At 41.7% G+C, this 17,724-nt stretch overlaps 1 protein-coding gene across 1 annotated transcript in view; it reads left to right on the top strand.

The window, feature by feature from the left end:
• Positions 1-489: 489 nt before the first annotated feature.
• REEP3 (receptor accessory protein 3) overlaps positions 490-17,724 on the top strand; it is a 43,701-nt gene continuing 26,466 nt past the window's right edge. The window contains exon 1 of the mRNA XM_052799206.1: positions 490-580. Coding sequence (XP_052655166.1) covers positions 549-580 — 32 coding nt within the window. The 5' untranslated portion in view covers positions 490-548. The remainder of the gene's footprint in view (positions 581-17,724) is intronic.

Genomic DNA, 17,724 nt, shown 5'->3' with positions numbered 1-17,724 from the left:
GGCGAGCATCCCAGCCCGCCTTTCTCGCTAGAGTTGGTCACTGTGCTTGGAAGGGAAGAGATGAGCAGAGGAGAAAGGGTGCCTTACTGCATTCCTAATTAATTAGATCTGTCCCTGTCTCCTTCGTGCACCGGCCCGACGGGTGCTGCGCAAAGGCCATCTTCGTGGGTCAATCTGAAAACAGAGGGCCCTGCGGCAGGGCGGCGGCGGCGGCCGAACCCCACCGCGCAGGCAGAGGCAGGGCTGGGCTGGGCTGGGCTGAGCTGAGCTGAGAGAAGAGGCGGCCTAGCAGCCCCTCCCAGCGCCCACCGTCCCCGGGCCTGCCTGCCAGGCACCGGCCCGAGCCCGGCCGCCCCCCCAGGTGAAATAACCGCCCCCGCCCCCCCCCCCCCCCCCCCCCGCCGCCGGGCAGGGATCCGCCCCGCGCTCCCGTTGCGCCCGTGGCTCTGCCAGGGCGCATGCGCCCAGCTGCCGAGCCAATGGGGTGGGTGGAGGCGGGGCCGCGGCCATTCGGGCCCGGCTGGCTGAGTGGACGCGCTGCCGCCGTGATGGTCTCCTGGATGATTTCGCGGGCCGTCGTGTGAGTGTCGGGCCGCGCCGGGCCGGCGGAACGGGCAGCACCGGTCCTCAGTGGGGCAGGGAGTGGCTCGTCGCTTGGGGCGTGGGTGGTCCCGGGGCTTCCCCCGGCGGGGCTGGGGGGGAGGTGGCGCCCCTTTCGCTCCCCCCGTTCCCCTCAGCTGCGCGCCCATTGGGCGGCCACTGAGCTGCTGTTGGGCCGCGGGCGGCAGGGCGGTTGGCCTGGCCGGCACGGCACGGCCTCGCCGCTCCCGGCGCAGGTGGGGCGGGGGGGGGTTTCCTCCGGTGTGGTGGGGGGCCGCGTCGTGCGGGGCCGGTTGGGTTGCCGGGGCGGTGAGGGGGGGCGGGTGTCTGGGCCGAAGTGCCGCTGTGCTCCCTCAACCGACGGCTCAGAAGTGCTGTGTTAATAATGCAAACCACTCCGCTTTTAGGAATTTAATTAGTTCAGAGCGCTTCCCCCCCGCCCCCCCCCCCCCCCCCCCCCGCCGTTGAAAGGAGCGAGGTAGCGGGAGCTACGGTTCTGCCCCAGAAGTGACACTTGTCTGGTAGCGGTTGAGCTGTCTGGTGCCTCAGAGGGTCGTTGTGCTTCCAGAAGCGCCCACAAAAACATCACCGGGTGAGGACAGGTTATCTCTCCTGGTCACACCGTGTGTTTCCTGCTGTAAGTGCATGTTTTCCTAACGCTGCGTAAAGCCAAGAAGCTCAGGCCTCTGGTGCCTGTCACACATAAATTGTGAGTGTTGCTTGTAAACTGATCCAAATTAACCTATAAAATCTGTTTGGTAACTGTTTTCCTCTTTAACTCGTAGCAGAGCTGAAAGGGCTAGGAGAACGCTTGGGAGTGTGAAATGGGGTCTGTGGTGAGTATAGGTCATCAGCTGATGAAGAGATAGACTGGCAGTGTTACTGTGTACTGGTCTTTCTAAAGTTGAGGTTTTGGCAACCAAAGAGGCAAACTTTCGTAGGTGAAAAGTATCATCTTATGTGTTGTCCAAGTTCTATTTGGGAAGGAGTAAACTCTAGTGCAACCTCTGGTCTTTTTCTTAGGCATTGTTCTGTTCCTTCCTGAAACCGATGGGTTATTTTGCTCATTTGAATAATATTCCCTAATAAATGTTGAGTAGTATTTGAACAACTGAGTCTTCCTTGTGCTCCTTGCTGAGTAGGTCTGTGACTGTGGGGGCCCCAGTGCTTATTGGGTTGCTTGAGCCTAGATTTGCTGTGTGAGACTTTTTGCCAGGCAAATGAAGTGAATCTGCTCACAAAGCAGTCCAACAAACATCTGAATTAGTGCAAAGCATGTAGCAGGAGTGTATGACCCAAAGCAGGGCATAATAGCTTTTTCCTGTTTTGTTGGTGACAAACATCCCCCTTAAGCTGTCTAGTGTAATTTCATTTGAAAACCTTATTTGTTGTCAGGAAGCCTTCTCATCTGCTGCTTATGTTTTCCTGCTTCAATCTAGTTGCCTAGATAAGTAGCAGTCCTTCTCCCTCTCCCTGCCCTCCCTGAGACTTGTTGGGTAATTGAAACTTGCAAAGTAGAGCATCATGTTCCAGGATTGGCAAAGGATGATGTTGGTTTGGAAGAGAGAGCCTGTGGGAAGAATTGCTGTTCATGCACTTTGTTAATGTGGTCTTCCCATGGGCAATACACAGCACTAGAGGCAAGAGGCATACGCTTACTTTCTGTATATCAGATGTGGCTGCTGAGCCTGTTTCTACTTTGTTATGTAGAAGCAGAACCAGAAAATTTTTATTTTAACAACAACTTAGACTGCATTGGTTGTAAGGGTAATATCAGCAATGCTGAGCACCTCAATTTCTAATGACCAGATTCTTGAGAAGTTAGTTGGTTTTTCCCTGAAATGCTAAGGTATTATATTTGCATTGTGAGTGTTAAGTCGTCTATAGGCCTAACCAATAGCACAAATAATGAAGAGAATAGCTACTGCTATTCACAGACATATTGCAAGAGGCAATAAAGAACAATGTATTGTGCAGTTCTGTGTAGTTTGGTTTTCTGGTTGCTGTTGGTCACTCATTTGTGTGCCCTAATTATTTTTGCTGGGAAGGGTGTCCTTAATATTATTTATAAATCCTCTCTGCCTTGTGTCCTTGTTTCCTAGCTGTGGGACTTAACCAGTTTGCCAGTATTCAGCTTTCCAGGAAGGCGGAAGTGCTCAATGAGAACTTGGACATCTCTGAGACTATTGTTTAACTTTGCTTTATAGAGCAAAATTCACGTGAAAAAGGAAGGTGGGAAGTAGCACAGAAGTAGATGTGGTGTGACATAAGAGGTATTAATTTCAGTGGTCTTGAGACTGTCCTCCTCATCCTCTTTTCTCAGTGTCCATTATGCTATCTTCCTCTATTTGATCTGTTTTCCTTCCTGGTCTCTTTCCAGACATACCTGTTCCAGTGGCTTTGTTTCTCGGACTTGTGTGTCATGAGTTCAGAAGGCATATACCACCTTTTCCTTAAACACCATAAGAAAGATGGAAATATTTTTAACCACTACATAGCTGCTAAGACCTGAGGTTCTCTCTTACTTAAGTAGTGTTTTAATTTTGGTGCAGTAACTTTCTGTTGTGTATGAGAGCTATGGATATCCTATGCTGTCTGTAGCAAGTCCAAGAAGCCCTGCTGTCATGTGTGGGCAGCCATCAGGAATACCTGTTGTCTTGACTGGTGATTGGAAGAAGCAGCAGTTGTTCTGGCTGCAGCAGAATTCTCCTCTCCTGATTGACATACTATTTTTCAGGGCCAAAAGAACACCAAAATATTAATTTGTAGGTGTGTCACAGTGGCCTCTGCTGACTTTAGACATGGAGGACTTGTTCGGATATGCATGTCCAAAGCAAACTGACTTCTGGTTCAGTTTGAGAGTTTGCAATTTGGGGTTAATCAACTCCACTTAAATAGTTTGGTTAAAGCTTTAAGGAACTAGGGAATGGAGCTAGTGCAGAATTAGAGTTCTTAATTGCATGTGAATTGTTTCCAAGAGTCATGCACAGGAAACAGGGAGTGGTTCAAATTCACTGCTCCACATAATAATCTTTGGCAAAAATTCGTTTTAATGAAATCTTTTCCCTTTGCTCTATAAATACTATTATATGTAGGCATCTAAAATGTGAAATACCTTGTACTAATTGTATGTCTTCTCCTTTCTGTCAAGAAGCAGATGACTTGAAGCACATAATTAAAACATCTTTTCATTTTAAAGCTTTGTGTCTATGGGGTGCTGCTGTAGTAAGTATAGGTCGTTATTAATTCTAAAACACACTGGCTATTGCAACAGTTTTCAGAACGATTACTGCAGGGTTTTTCCTTTTTTCACTTCCAAAACCAATAGGAAGATAGTAATTTCTTTCAGAGTCTCGGAAAACTTCTTGAAGTGGTACACCTTGTCAAGTTCTTAGTCTTTAATGGTGGGAATAGCTTTTAAATTTGTGGCTGCCCATTTTGTTAACTACTAATAGAGCCTGTGCCTGACTTAGTTGCTTTGATTGCTCATTCTTCTCATTTATAATGTCTGAGCAATTGTGTACACATCAGTTGCTGAGACAGTATTTAATAGTAAACATGCTGAGTACTTGTCAGTCACAGCCTGGTATGGATGAGATCAGACTATCCTTTTGTGCCAAGCAGAGATGTGAAGCATCCTAAGTACAAAGTAGATGGCCATTTTATTCTTGCAATCTGTTAAAACAGACTGTTTGCTGTAATCTGTTAACTTTTTTCCCCTCCTCACTTAAAAATGAAAGTTCCCCCATCTGTGTTGCTTTGTAACACTCTCCCTACCCTCATGTTTAAGTACATACTTTGTTTTCAGTAAAATTGGTCAGCAGTCAATGACTGTTGGAAGGGAGAGTTGTAGTGGTCCACAGGAGGACATATTGTCTTGGGTACTAGTGGTTACTTTTCTGTCTGCTTGTACTTACAATGCCTGCCTTCCCCACCCCCATTTTAGAGCCTTGCAAGGAGCAAAAGATGTACAAGTAAAAGATTCAGCAAGTGTTCCTTGGTTCTGATATTAGATTATAATTGTAACTACATTAAGCTGGACAAAGACTGGGGCATACAGGAGGTGACCTGAAGGTAGATGGTATTAGTCTCTTTCAGCTTTTGCTACTTTACAGATTGGAGCTGTTTCTTTCATGTCCAAGGCATTCTCTTACTCTACTTTTAATACTTCTGTTGTTATTTTTTGACATTTCCAGACATCCAGCTGCCCCTAGAACTACTAGACATTTGAGAATGGGTGGCTGAAGCCATAGCTTCTTGTATTGATTGGATTGTTGTCAGGAATATCTGGCTTAGTGTGGTGGTGATGTTTTATGTAACTGGGTATGCTTTGTTTGTAAACCTGGATTGTGTCTTCCTCTTGGAATACAAATTCTCAATTACAAGCAATAAGTACAAAAATATTTACCCTTTTGTTTGCTAATCAACATGCTGTCAAACATGTCTTGAAACAACCATAATTCATCAGATGGAATTATGTAATGATACCACGACATGTTGTGTGGAAGGAATAGCTAGACACAGCCTAATCTTCAAGTCGGAAGGGCCATTTGTGGGAGAGCTTCTTGGACTGTTTGTAGCCTGGCAGGATGGTTCCAGCTGAAGTATTGGGTTTGTGTGGTGGGGTTTTGGTAGCGGGGGAGGGGCTGCAGGGGTGGCTCCTGTGAGAAGCTGCTAGAAGCTTCCCTGGCTCTAAGTTGGACCCACGGCTGGCCCAGGCCGAGCCCATCAGCGATGGTGGTAGCGCCTCTGGGAGAACAGATTATAGAGGGGAAACCTGCAGTGAGTACGGGGATTGGAATGTGAGAGGAACCCCTGTGCAGATACCAACATCAGTGAAGAAGGAGGGGGAGGAGGTATGCCAGAGGAGGGGATGCCCCTGCAGCCTGTGGTGAGATGGAAGGCTGTCCCCCTGCAGCTCATGGAGGGGAGTGGGGGAGCAGATGCCCACCTGCAGTCCCGGGAGGAGCCCACGCTGGAGCAGGGGGATGCCCCCGAAGATGGCCGTGACTCCATGGGAAAGCCTGTGCTGGAGCAGTCTGTGAGTGAAGGACTGCAGCCTGCAGAAATGACCCATGCTGGAGCAGTTCGTGAAGAACTGCAGCCTGTGGGAAGGACCAACACTGGAGAAGTTTGTGGAGAACTGTGTCCTGTGGGAGGGACCCCATGCTGGAGTAGGGAAAGAATGTGAGGAGTCCTTCCCCTGAGGAGGAAGGAGCAAGCAGCCTTTTGGTGCTTTGTTGCCGGCTGGGCTTAAACTACGACAGATATGAATGGGGGATGTTGAGTGCTCTTGGATGCTGAATGCCTTCTGGTGTCCCTCCAGTTTAAAGGCCTGTAAATTGCTGTTGCACCTGTGGGGAAGAAGGAGTTGCTGTCATGGTGTGAGTGACTGAGATGGAGAGATGTGCTGAAATGTCTGTCTCACCACAGAACAGCAAAGATACAGTCATCATGTATCCGTTATCCTTGGCACTTTGTGCTATGCTTAAACAGATCTCACTGGCCTGTTGCTGGGAGGGGCCATACCGCCCTTCACCCTCTCCTCATTCTCTGCTTTCCACAGGGTCCAAAAGTTGTGTGGCCACAGGGGGACTCCAGTTGTTTTGTCAACCCAAATGAAAATTAGCATGCTTGAAAGAGGTTAATCTTTTTTTAGTTGCAGCAAACTGCACCAGCTCATGCTGCTGTAGTTGCTAGGTAAGTGCCATGGTGAGAATGAAAAGTTGCAGGACAAAACCAGCATTGTTTTTGGCATCACATATTACCACACTTGTTAAAGGGTACTCTGAAGCTACGTTCTTCACTTGCACATTGCTGCTTATTCTTTCCTGTAGTGAAACTAGTTCCAGTAATAATGGTGCAGCTGTTCTAATCAAACAAGGTGTCAGATTTTTTTAAAGGGTCTTAAATTTTACAGGTTGAAATCTGTAAGCATATGTAAGTCTAGGGATTAAGTGTATTGTCTTGTCTGTGTGAAAGTTTAAAATCATTTAGATAATTGAACAATGAAATCATCAGAGCACTTCTCTCCAATAGCTCAGCTTCTCAGGCAATCCTAATACGTACAGCAAAAAGTGTCTGCTCAGTAAACTTGACTTGCAATACCTATTCTCTAAGTTAGTGCGCTGCAAAATGAGTAGCTCTGACAGTTTGTTAGAAATGTGTCCCCACTGCCTGCCTGGCACACCTTTCCTTAAATCAATGTTTGCTACGCAGTCTAGCTGCTCTTTTCTTTCCTGTGTTTGTGGGATTGTATAGATGCAGAGCATGCGTGGTCAGTGTTCACACCCTATGGCAGGCGGGTGGACTAAAGCTTGTTCAAACAGATGGAGGACAACTAGAGGCATACTGTGGAGTCTGACATTCTTACTTAATGATCTTGGCATGTACTCTGTTACAAATTGTGCTGAAATCCACATCTGTGTCCTATGCATTGTAGATAAAGAAATACCAAGAACTGCATGGTCTGGCACAAAAGGACATTTCTAATTAAAACAAACAACCTCCACTCTTGCATGTTCCACAAACCAATGTCTGCTTCTACTGAGTGTATTTTAGGCTCTTGAGCATTTCTGCAACCTTGATGGAATGGCTTGTCTTTCCTGGTTATTTTGTATGTAGAGGCAACTCCTGATACGCTCATATAAGGCTGAGGAAGATCCCAAGCCAAATTCTGATACTTAAAAAAATCTGCTTTTGAAGTTTTGGAATTTTAAAACCTATACTATTATCTGAAAGTATTAGGTTTTTAGAGAAGAAAATACTACAGCTGAAAACAATATGATCTCTCTGTTGTGAATCTTTGAAATTTTAAAGACCTGCCAAATTAGATTGTAACAATTTACTACTGGACAAATGAGATGAGGTGTAGAGAGTCTAGGTAGGAAAGATTATTGCAGGGTTTTTGCTGACCAGTCCGACTTTAAACATGGCTGGCCTTGGTGGCACTGAATAACCAATCTGGTGAGACGCTTTCAGGCGTAGGGGGAAATAAAACACTCCATAGTGGCTAACTCTGCATTGAACCTTTTTCAGCTATCACTGTTACTTTCCAGTTCAGTTTATCACTGACAAAATAATAGGGAGTTATTTCTGTTTCTGTTGTGTTTTATAGCTAGTCTGCAAGCATCAACTTGGAAGTAGGTTTAGCTAGATGAATGTTTTCCCTGTGTTTATCATCTTTGAAATATTGCTCACATATCCTGAAGACAGTTGGAACTTGCATTTGAAAACTACGTGCAATTTCCTTCAGAAACCTTTAACCCAGCATTTAAATGCAAGGATTCACAAAGCAGAATTTTTCCTGAAGTGAGAAGTCTGACATAATTCTTTAGTTTTTCCTGCTAATAAAGCTGTTGGACCTTGAAGTGCTTGAAGGGGAAAATCAGAAAATGGTTTGTGCTTGTGCCTTCCTGCCACTGTGTCTGCTGGTGTTATCCTCCCTCCCCATTTTGTAACTTGTTGATCAAAACCATGGAAAGGAGAGTGAGGAAAACGGTCACTAGCTTAGAGATAACTTGATTAGTTTTGATAGTATAGTAACATTAACTTAAACTGTAATGTTAAAAAAGTTAATTATTTGGCTTTGTGTTCTTATTCACTTTTATCTGCTAATTTTTTTTCCCAGACTAGGACTTTGTTCTAGAACACATGGTTTCCCTTATGTCTAAAAGCATGCTGAAGTGTATTTACTATTAGACTGTTTTAGAAGCCAGAGAAGAAGCTGACCTATCCACATTTTTCAGCAGCGAACAGCTTAAAGTTTACTTGGAAGACAATACATCTACAGAAACATGTAATACATGTTTTAAATGACTGCTTTGGCAGTCATTAGTTTGCCAGAGATGCAATATAAGCAGTGTTGGTTTTATTATTCTACATATAGAACTTTGAGTGGTAGTTTTTCTTGAATAAAAGTTAACCTTGAATGCTTGAGATAAAACAGAATTTACATTTGTGTAAAGAGGATGATGTGAAACAGGCAAATTACCTTTCATTCGCATTTGGCAAATGATGTTTCTGAAAAGGCGTACTTAAGTTCCCTCTGTATCTTCTGGTTTCTTAGACTGTTTACATATTACCAATCAAGCGTATTCGTGTTAACAGAATTCTTCTCTCAAAAATGAGCTTTTGGTTAATTAGCATAGTGTGCATTATCTGTTTTTTAAGAACAAAACCTACCCCTCAAACTATTAATGCATGAGTCTCTAAAGAAAAAACAATAAATGACTGGGGTTCAGAAGGGAGGAAATGAAGGTATGCTTTAGCATGGTATTTTTGACATTAAGGTTACGTTACTATTACAACTACATGAATAAGTTTGGTAGACAGTCTGCATGCTGGCAGTTCTTGGCTTGGTGTCTAACAGTGTATTCACAGAGTTCTCTAAGTACCAGTTATAATTGAGGAAACACGTATACTTTGGAATGACAAGTTCAGATGTTATCTCAACAGTATCTGCCAAATACAAATTTCATAGAAGAAGCCTGTGCCTGTGTACAATGGGAAAGTTGGTTTCTGAATGCTCTAAGAAGCTTCAGAAATGCTTTGCTGGGTCATAAGATTAACAGAATTGTTTGGAAATCAGGGACCTTAAGGCAAAAATTGAGATGTAAATAACTTCTGATGATCAAAAGCAAAAAACCCAGCTGTCTGGGGAAGAGAAGACAGGCTAATATTTATCTCAAGAGTTGGTGTTATGTGGTTGCACTTTTTTCTTTGCTGAAATTCTTATCTTCTTGTAGCATTTTCTGGGGAGAGGCAGGACCTTGAGGCTGGTCTGTGACAACACCCTTAGGTTCTAGGATCTGTAATGATTGAGGAGGAGCTTTCTGGCCCTTTGGGTTATGAACTTCACTTTTCTCTCTAAAACCAGCCAGCCAGATTAATATTCTCCATAGTGTGGCCTGTAGCAGTGTTGGACACTTTTTTTAATTTCAAAGAAATGCAACCCATATGATGAATTTATGGTTACATGCAGTGTGGTTTGTCTTTCACTTACAAATGGCTCAAAAATAAAATGTGGTTTTTCTTGGAACAAGCAGAAGCCATTCTTAGTTGAAACTACTCCTATTTTAAATGTTAGTTTCCTATAGCCACTTATTCTGATGTTGATGGTGTTCCAAAAATGTTGAGGGAAGATACTGTCTTAGAGCAGCAAGCAATGGCATGATTGTGGATTTTAACTTCTCCCAAGTCTCTAGTAGACCAATGTAAGGTGAAAAAGTGAAGTTGACAACGTAAGAATCCAAGTGGAAATTCATTTTTTGTTAACTATATGGCATTCTGAGGTATTAGAGGGAATGAGTCTACACTGTAAGTGATGGCTGAGGCCAGGATGGGGAAACTCCAGTGCAGTGGCTAGCTTTAAAGCCACTTTCCAAAGCTGAAGGAAGCTTTAGATTCCAAAAATGGTTGAGAATGAGCATGGCTTTATAGTCTTAACTTGAGAGAATATAAACTGTTTTTCCTCTAATATTGAAAATAGATTACTGAACTTCCATAGTTCGTGTTGGATATGTCAGGTCACTTTTTCCTTATGCAGCTGCTGAAACAATAGAGAAAATATGCTCGAACACTTTAATACAAATAATTTCTCCCTATCTGATGCAGGTGAGATTTGGATGTCTATATTGTGCAGTTATGCACGGGCTTCCCATGATTACTTCCATAGCTTGATTGAAGGTAATATAACTTAGGGTAAATACGCCCAAGTTAGTGCTAACAAAGGAAAAACCAGCCTTGGATTCTTTCAGGCAACCAAAAATTTCTTTTTCCTATCATTGAAAGAGCCACTAAAAATACTGAGTTATCTTGCTTTGGGACTTGGATACATTAATGGGTGAGGCTACTTTAAACATTAAGTACAGTTGCTGTAATGAGAATGTATTTTGGGGGGGGTATTCTGGAGATGTGATGTTCATGTATTTTTGACAGCATTTGTTCTTGTTTCTATCAGCTGCAGAACTTTTGTCACTTAGTATTGCTGTTCTTCAGCTATGCTATCTTACTGCTTCTGTTCCAATTTTGTAGTGGATAAAAAATCATCTTCATATGCGAATCTGGTTCTTACCTGGTCATTTCAGCAGGATTGGGATGTTGGACATCTTCAAGAGCTGAAGCTTTAAGACTATTAAATGTGTTGAAAAATGTGCAGGAGTTGGCGGTACTGAGGTGATAGTATTTGCTTTATTCTTTTATGCTAGCTTTGGCTCTCCAAACATCCATCTTTGCTGTTTCAAAATTTACTGTGGCATGGAGCAGAGCACTTTTGAAAAGAAATGGCCACTGACTTCATATAAGTGAGTCAAACTTACTGTAATGAACAAGTTTTCAGTGTACTGGTTAGATGAAAACGGAAGGTGCTTGCAAGGTCTCTCCTGGATTCTTCTAGAGTATCCTTGATATGAAGGACTTCATATTCTTTATACAGAAATTAAGACCTAATTAAAAAATTGTAGGAATGTCCAAAATTATTTTGAAGACACTAGACACAAAGCTTAAGAGTAGTAAGTAGGTAAATGAGAGCTGGTAATTTTTTACTTCAATTTATCAAAGCCAAGAAACTGAGTATTGAATGCATATGTAACTTTAAACTTCATGACAAAATTTAACACCTCATTCTTGAATTTGTAATGTTAATGTTAATATTGTTCAGCACTTTATCTGCATTAAATTAGTGATGTCTTTTAGGAGCTCATCAGAAGCATCCTAAATTGAGAGGATCATGTTGCTCATGAAAACTGTATGTGTAGGTTGTAGTACCTGAGAGTAGTAAGTGTAAAGAATTTTTTCAAAAACAAAGCAGCTCATAAATGTGTTTCTGTCAATCACCTTTATTATGTAAACTCTTTTAAAGCATAATCACCTAAAATAGAGTTTATGCTATGTGACAGGTTCTTCGAACATCTGTGTAGGTATCAACTTTCATCTTTAACCTTAAAAAATAATTGTGGTCTTAATTGTGTTCTTGCTCACCTGCTCCATGGAGTAAGCTTATTTATGCATGTACTAAATAAAAATAGAAAATATCTGCTGAAAACTAGAGTTGGTTTGACCTTTTTTAAAAAAATGAAAAATAACAAATTAGTCAGTTGGTTTCTTCTGACATCTTTAATCCAGCTGTCAGTCCTCGCTGATCATTAAAAGAAAAGCACAGTTCAGTACAAGGACGCATCTTTGTCTTTGAACAAAGTCATGCCAGCTTCTCTTAAGAGCTGTGTGAGAAGTAGATGTGATGTGGTCGTTCCTAATTGTTGGCTAGTTCTCAGTGTTCAGTTGTGCTTCTGCCTGATGCCACAGGTGGCTGCTGTGAGGCCACAGATACTTTGCTTCCAGTGGTAAACAGTCATAGCAACAGGTGAAATCAGGGATTATTTAAGGTGGATTTGAAGGAAGATAATTTATTTGAGGTTTGCGTGTAAGCAGCTTTGGAAATTAATACTTCTCCAGCAGGAATGAAATTCTGCTATTGAGCTTGATGTAAGAGCTAGTGGAAGATTCAAGTTCTCTAATATGGGTTACTCTGTATTGAAGGCCTTCAATGTTTGCTCTTTATCACATTGAAGTGTTACAGATTCATCTTGTTTCAGTTCCTCAGTGTGGGTGCTTGGAAGTTATGAGCTCACCTGCTGACTGTTCTGCACATGTGGTTGAGCTTAGTAAGTCTGCAAACAGGAAATAGTACAGGGATAGTAAGGAAGCTATTACGGTAGTGGTCAAACACGTATGTTAAAATGAAGTGATGAATAGGTAGGCATGCAGAGAAGTGACTAAAAGTTTTATAAGAATTTCTATTCCTGCTACTTTTTCTATTTTGCTTTCCAATACTAGCTTTTTGGAATTTTCTGTGCCGCTGGGTTTGTTGGGCCTTTTGACTGTATGTTTTAAACAGGATTTGAGAGCTGGTGGTGTGTGGGTTTTGGTTTGTTGGGGTTTTTTTTGTTGTTGTTGTTGGGTTTTGGGTTTTTTTCTTTTTTCTGTGACATGGTGATGGTATCTCCAGGCTTATACCCTTCTGTTAAAATATGCCCAGGCTATCCAGCAGCACAAGAAAAATTGATCTGTTTTGGACACCATCTTCAGACACAGGCATAGATTCTTCTAGTGAGATTGATAGGCAGTAGCTTCTCCCCAAGTACTTCTGCACTGTATGTGATCTATACATGACCAACAGCTGGGTTGTTTCACCGGGTTTGTGTACCAGTAATGCCCTGTCAGCTCTGAGAAGAGAGTGACTGAGAGAGCTGTGGTGTTAGAGCACTGATGCAGCTTGTCCATGTGAAAGTCTCCAGGCTGATTTGTTAGAGAGGGTAGCCTGGGTTTTGCTTCAGGAGATGTTTTTTAGCAGTACATTGTTCCAGACTGCCGCAGGCCCCTGAGAGGGCTGTTACAACGCACATGCAGTAGGTTCGTTGCTGGGAGTGTGGGATCCAAGAGCCTTGTGTTTGGGGTATATTGCTGGCTAACTGAACTGGCCTAATAGGCTTCAAGCCATATGTAGGCTGCGTGTTGGAAATTCAAGGTTAATTCTTGCTGAAGGAGGTAGCACATCTAATGTGTATTCAGGTATCAAGTGAATTGTTAATTAAGACTGCTGTCTGATCTTTTCCGTGTTATGTAGGGTTTTGTAGTAGCACGTAGAATGAGTAACAGGCAACCTAGAAAAAACTATGAAGTTTCCAGTGCTTTCAACTCCTTGAGCATATGGAGAAAACAAATGGGAGTTTTTAGGAGGATGCATTTATAGGTGAATTTTGCTGACGGTAATGGCAGGAAAGGAGAATCCTCGTTTTGGACTCAAAGAAATTTATCTGCAGAGAAAATGAGGTTTCAATGTTCTCTTGCTATCTAAATCTTGTTTTCTCTGAGAGAAACCTGGTGAGCCTATGCGAATAAGCGATCAATCTTACTTGATGTATCTTGCCTGTAAGTACATCAGTACTTCCACACAGATTCCAGTACGGAACATCCCTTACAGAAGATGATTTTTTTGGTGTGCTCTTTTTAGACTTCTTTCAAGTTTCAGGCAGGGCTGTTTCTATGTTGAGAGAACTTGAAGAGTATTTGGCAACAGGTTCCCTATTTTGGGGTAAGTCAATAAAGTAGTATTCCACAAATGTGAGTGGATAGGATACACGTAATGGAGCCTGGAGCTCTGCATTGGAAGAAAGACTTAATTGTCTCCTATCAGGCTGCTTGCAATTATTATACTTAGGACTTATTAAATAAATGTTCCTGACGTAGGAAAGTCTCACTATTTAGTAGGATTGGTAGGGAGGTCACTTTTCCCCTTAAAACTTTAAGGTGATTTTCAACTGCTTGAGTAATTGCATTACTTTTGGTTATGTTGTGCTTTGGAAGAATCTGGCAAGTGCTTTGGAGAATTCCAGCTTCCTAAGCTGGAAGGTTAATAGCCTTCTTGCTCTGCTCAAGAATGTGCTTAATCAGATCTGTCAGTGCTTCCGGGTATATTCTTTAACTGTTAAGACCTCTTTTCTGTGGCTATTCGTTATATAAGAATGCTATGAAGGTTTTAACAAACCTGTTTCTGATTGCATTCCTGCCTTTTGGTAACTCTAATCTGCTAAAGGAGTTGCTGAGTTTAAGGTTTGCTACTGTTAGCAGACATGTTCTTTTAATAGGATTTATGTGATTTCCCGTGTTCCTTGCCCAAGGTGAGGGCTGAAAGAAAAAGCAGGATACAATTTGGTGTGCAGTTCAGGAGCTTATCCTCATGCTCCCGTCTCTGTAACAGACTAGCATTTTGGTCCAAGTGTGTTTGTAATTACTTGAATACATAGTCTTTTAACATAGATTGTTATGGTTAGTGGTGTATATCTGAATGTTGTCTGGTAGCAAAATGGAACTAAATTCTGTCAGGTGCTGGAGAGAAAGACTTTGTTTAGTGCCTTTCAAAAACATTCAGGATGAAAATGCCAGCGTGAGCTTTTGTTTGTCTGGACATGTAAAAACCTAGGAGCTGGCTGGCTTAGTTTAGAACTTACTACCCAGTTGTAACCCTCAGGGGGTGTTGGTGGGCACTACTGAGAGTCTTGCTTTTTCCCTTTAATTGGAGGTTGTTTTGTTTTGGTTTTTTCCCCGAGTAGGATTCTTACAGATACTTCTTATGCCTTATTTTGAGCATTAGGGTACCACACAGAGATGTGTAGCAGTTGTAACTTAGTGCATAACTGATTAGCCTTACCACTTTATAGCAAAAAAAAAAAAAAAAGAGAGAAAAATCCAAACTGCTTATCTTGTATGGGAATGGCTCACAAGTACATGAGTAGTATACAGTCTAAGCAAAAATGTTTCTGCTTTTCCAGTGTGTGCTGATTGAACCTCAGTGGACGCATTGTTACGGAGTATGGCTATATCTGCCTTTTTAAAGCCAAGAACAGCCAACCAAAGACTCAAGCATTGTTCTTCAGACTAGATTTCATTCAGCTATTTAGTTTCCATTAGCAAACTTCTGTGCAAAAGAAATCTTGCTTAAACTAAACTTGCTAACCATAACATGGAACAGTAATTATAGTTCATATAGAAGCAAAGTAATACTAACAACATCACACCCTAGTTTCTGCATAGATACTGTGGTACAGTTAAGGCTTTCATACCACACAGAGCTGGGAGTCATCTATGTGACTTCTGGTATTTCCATGGTGTCTGACCTGCTCTTAGAAAAGCTTGTGTGTGTATATAACAGGAATGGAAGATGCTCCTATCATAATTTGCAGGTAAAGACTAGTACTGGGAAGGGGAACTGGGCATGGTCAGCAAAGTAAGGAAGTATAATTCGCTTCCATGGTTTTGTGGAGATGGGGAGGATTCTTTTATTCTCCAACCTGCCAAATGCTGTCAAGTGATCCTTCAGGATGTAGATGCATATTTCCACTGTAGATGCACACATTAGCAAATGTCTGTGCCAAGATCGTCAGTCTGTCAGTAGGTGGACAGATCGGTGTCATCTCTGTTACCAAACTTGTTAAGGAAAGGGAGCTTAGCAAATGGCATTGTCTCCAAAGTGTCTCATATTGAGCGAGTTTCCTCAATGGCTTTTACTATTAGGGAACACTTGTGACCCTTATCTTTCTGGATTTCAGAGGAACAAAAGAATAAAATGCCAAACACTATTGCTTGCTTCGAGCAATTCTTTGGCAATGTGAACAGACTGAAGTCTTAAATGCACTGTTGGTTTAATGGCTTAGTGTTTTGGGAGTCTGGATGCAAGTAGTCTTTTTCAGCGACTTGGTGGCTTTCATTTGTGTCTTGGTTTTTTGTTTTGGGTTTTTTGGTTGTTCTTATTTATTTATTTGTTTTAAACATTAGCTTTAGAATTGTTTACTATCCAGGTTAAATATGCTCGGTGCTAGAGCAATGCGTGTACAGGTGGCTGATTTTTCAGTTAACAGTCAAATGCAAATTCAGTTGCTTTGCTTCAGAAATGAGTTTTTCAAATAGTTGTGCACTTCAAAGCTATTCGAACTGTAAGACTGTGATAATACAGGCAGTAGGTTGTTTTAATACAGCTACATGGATACACAAATACATTGTTTTATTCAGATTTCAAGGCTTTTTGATACTTTTTTTTGCTTTGTATTTTGATTTTTAATCTCCTAGTGTATTTGAGAAACATTTCTCTTTAAATGAACAAAGTGTCTGTAGAGGAAGTGGCCATACCAAACCAGGAATGCTGCATCAGTTGCTGAGCACAGCTGAAAAACTGAAATAGCTAGGCATACAACTGGCAGTAAAATTACATTGGTAAGCAAGATTATTCATATATCTACTAGTAAAATGAAGTAAACGACATCACACTCAGCTGAAATCTGTTTCTGTCTGTGGAAACTGGCTTTGTTTTTGCCAGCTACATTAGTGCAGTGTGCTGATGTCCAGTGTGAAATACAAACTGCACTTTTAAAAATAACAATTAAGCTTTTAGATTTGAAAAGCCTTGGAATAATTGGGCATATCCTCGAAGTGTGGTGTACAGTTACTGTAGAAATACTAGAGGAGGCATGTGCTTACAATGTGTAGCAGTAGGTGTTGCTAACATCTTTGAAATTTTGGGTGGTATTGATGCAAACAGGAAAACTGCTAGAAAATGCTCGGCTGTTGTAGCTATCTGTGTCAATGATAGTGATTGTGTCCAGGCTCCCTGCTGCTCCTGTTCTATGTGTTTCTGCTTCAGTCAGCTGCAGTGATCTCTCTTGCCTGTATACTAATCTATCATGTATAGATTGAGGGTAAAAGTGGATTTGCTGACCTTCAACTATGCTCACTGGGGACAAGTTGGCTTTTCTCCTGTTGATTTGCTTGGTAGCTTCAACTAAGATTAGATGACTTTGCCCATGTGAAGGAAGTAGTGATGCCAGAGTTGGCAGCAGCACCATGCCACACTTAAACTGTCAGCTCTGGCTCTAAGGAGATAACAGGAACCAGTACTGTGAAGTTTTTATTACTGGCTAAATGTGCTGATGTTTTTCAGTTTAGACCTATCTACCCTACAAGGCCCTTTCAAACAAGTAGCAGTTTTCCTAACACTTTCATGTTACAGCAGTATTGAACGCTAATAAGTAATGATATATTGTGGTGTTACGTTTCTTGTTCTTTGGCTTTAAAAGTAATTTCTAGAAAAATACTTTAAAATATAAAAAGTGAGTACTAAAATAGGGATTTTTTTTTTTTGACTCCTGATTTGACCAGTATTGAGTAACATAAAGATTCTCTAGTTGGGGAAAGCTAGCTACCTTTGTGTTTGTGCTAGTGTTCTCATTTAACTTGGTCGTCTTTAGTGTAGCTTTATGATCTTCTTAACTGTTACTGTAATAAGCTTTCTGCTTGAAGATCAATTGTTTCCAAAGCAGTGTTCTCAAAATTCCGTTCTGTCCCAATTCTTGTTTCTACCAGATTTTAGAGGATGACGCATTCAGAGGATAAATTGCTGTTTAAATTTAAAAATATGCCTTTTTTTTTTTTAAATAGTAGTGGTGCTACTTGACAGTAAAGTGAGTCAAAAAGTATACACCAAAAATTAAGTGAAAGATTCAAACTGTTTCTTTCATATGCTTCATAGCAAGAAACGTACATGTGCAGGGTACTAGTAGCTATTTAAATAAC

This window comes from Harpia harpyja, chromosome 10 (assembly GCF_026419915.1).
Source record: "Harpia harpyja isolate bHarHar1 chromosome 10, bHarHar1 primary haplotype, whole genome shotgun sequence".
Taxonomy (NCBI): Eukaryota; Metazoa; Chordata; class Aves; order Accipitriformes; family Accipitridae; genus Harpia; species Harpia harpyja.
This window is presented reverse-complemented; position numbering and strand designations above follow the sequence as displayed.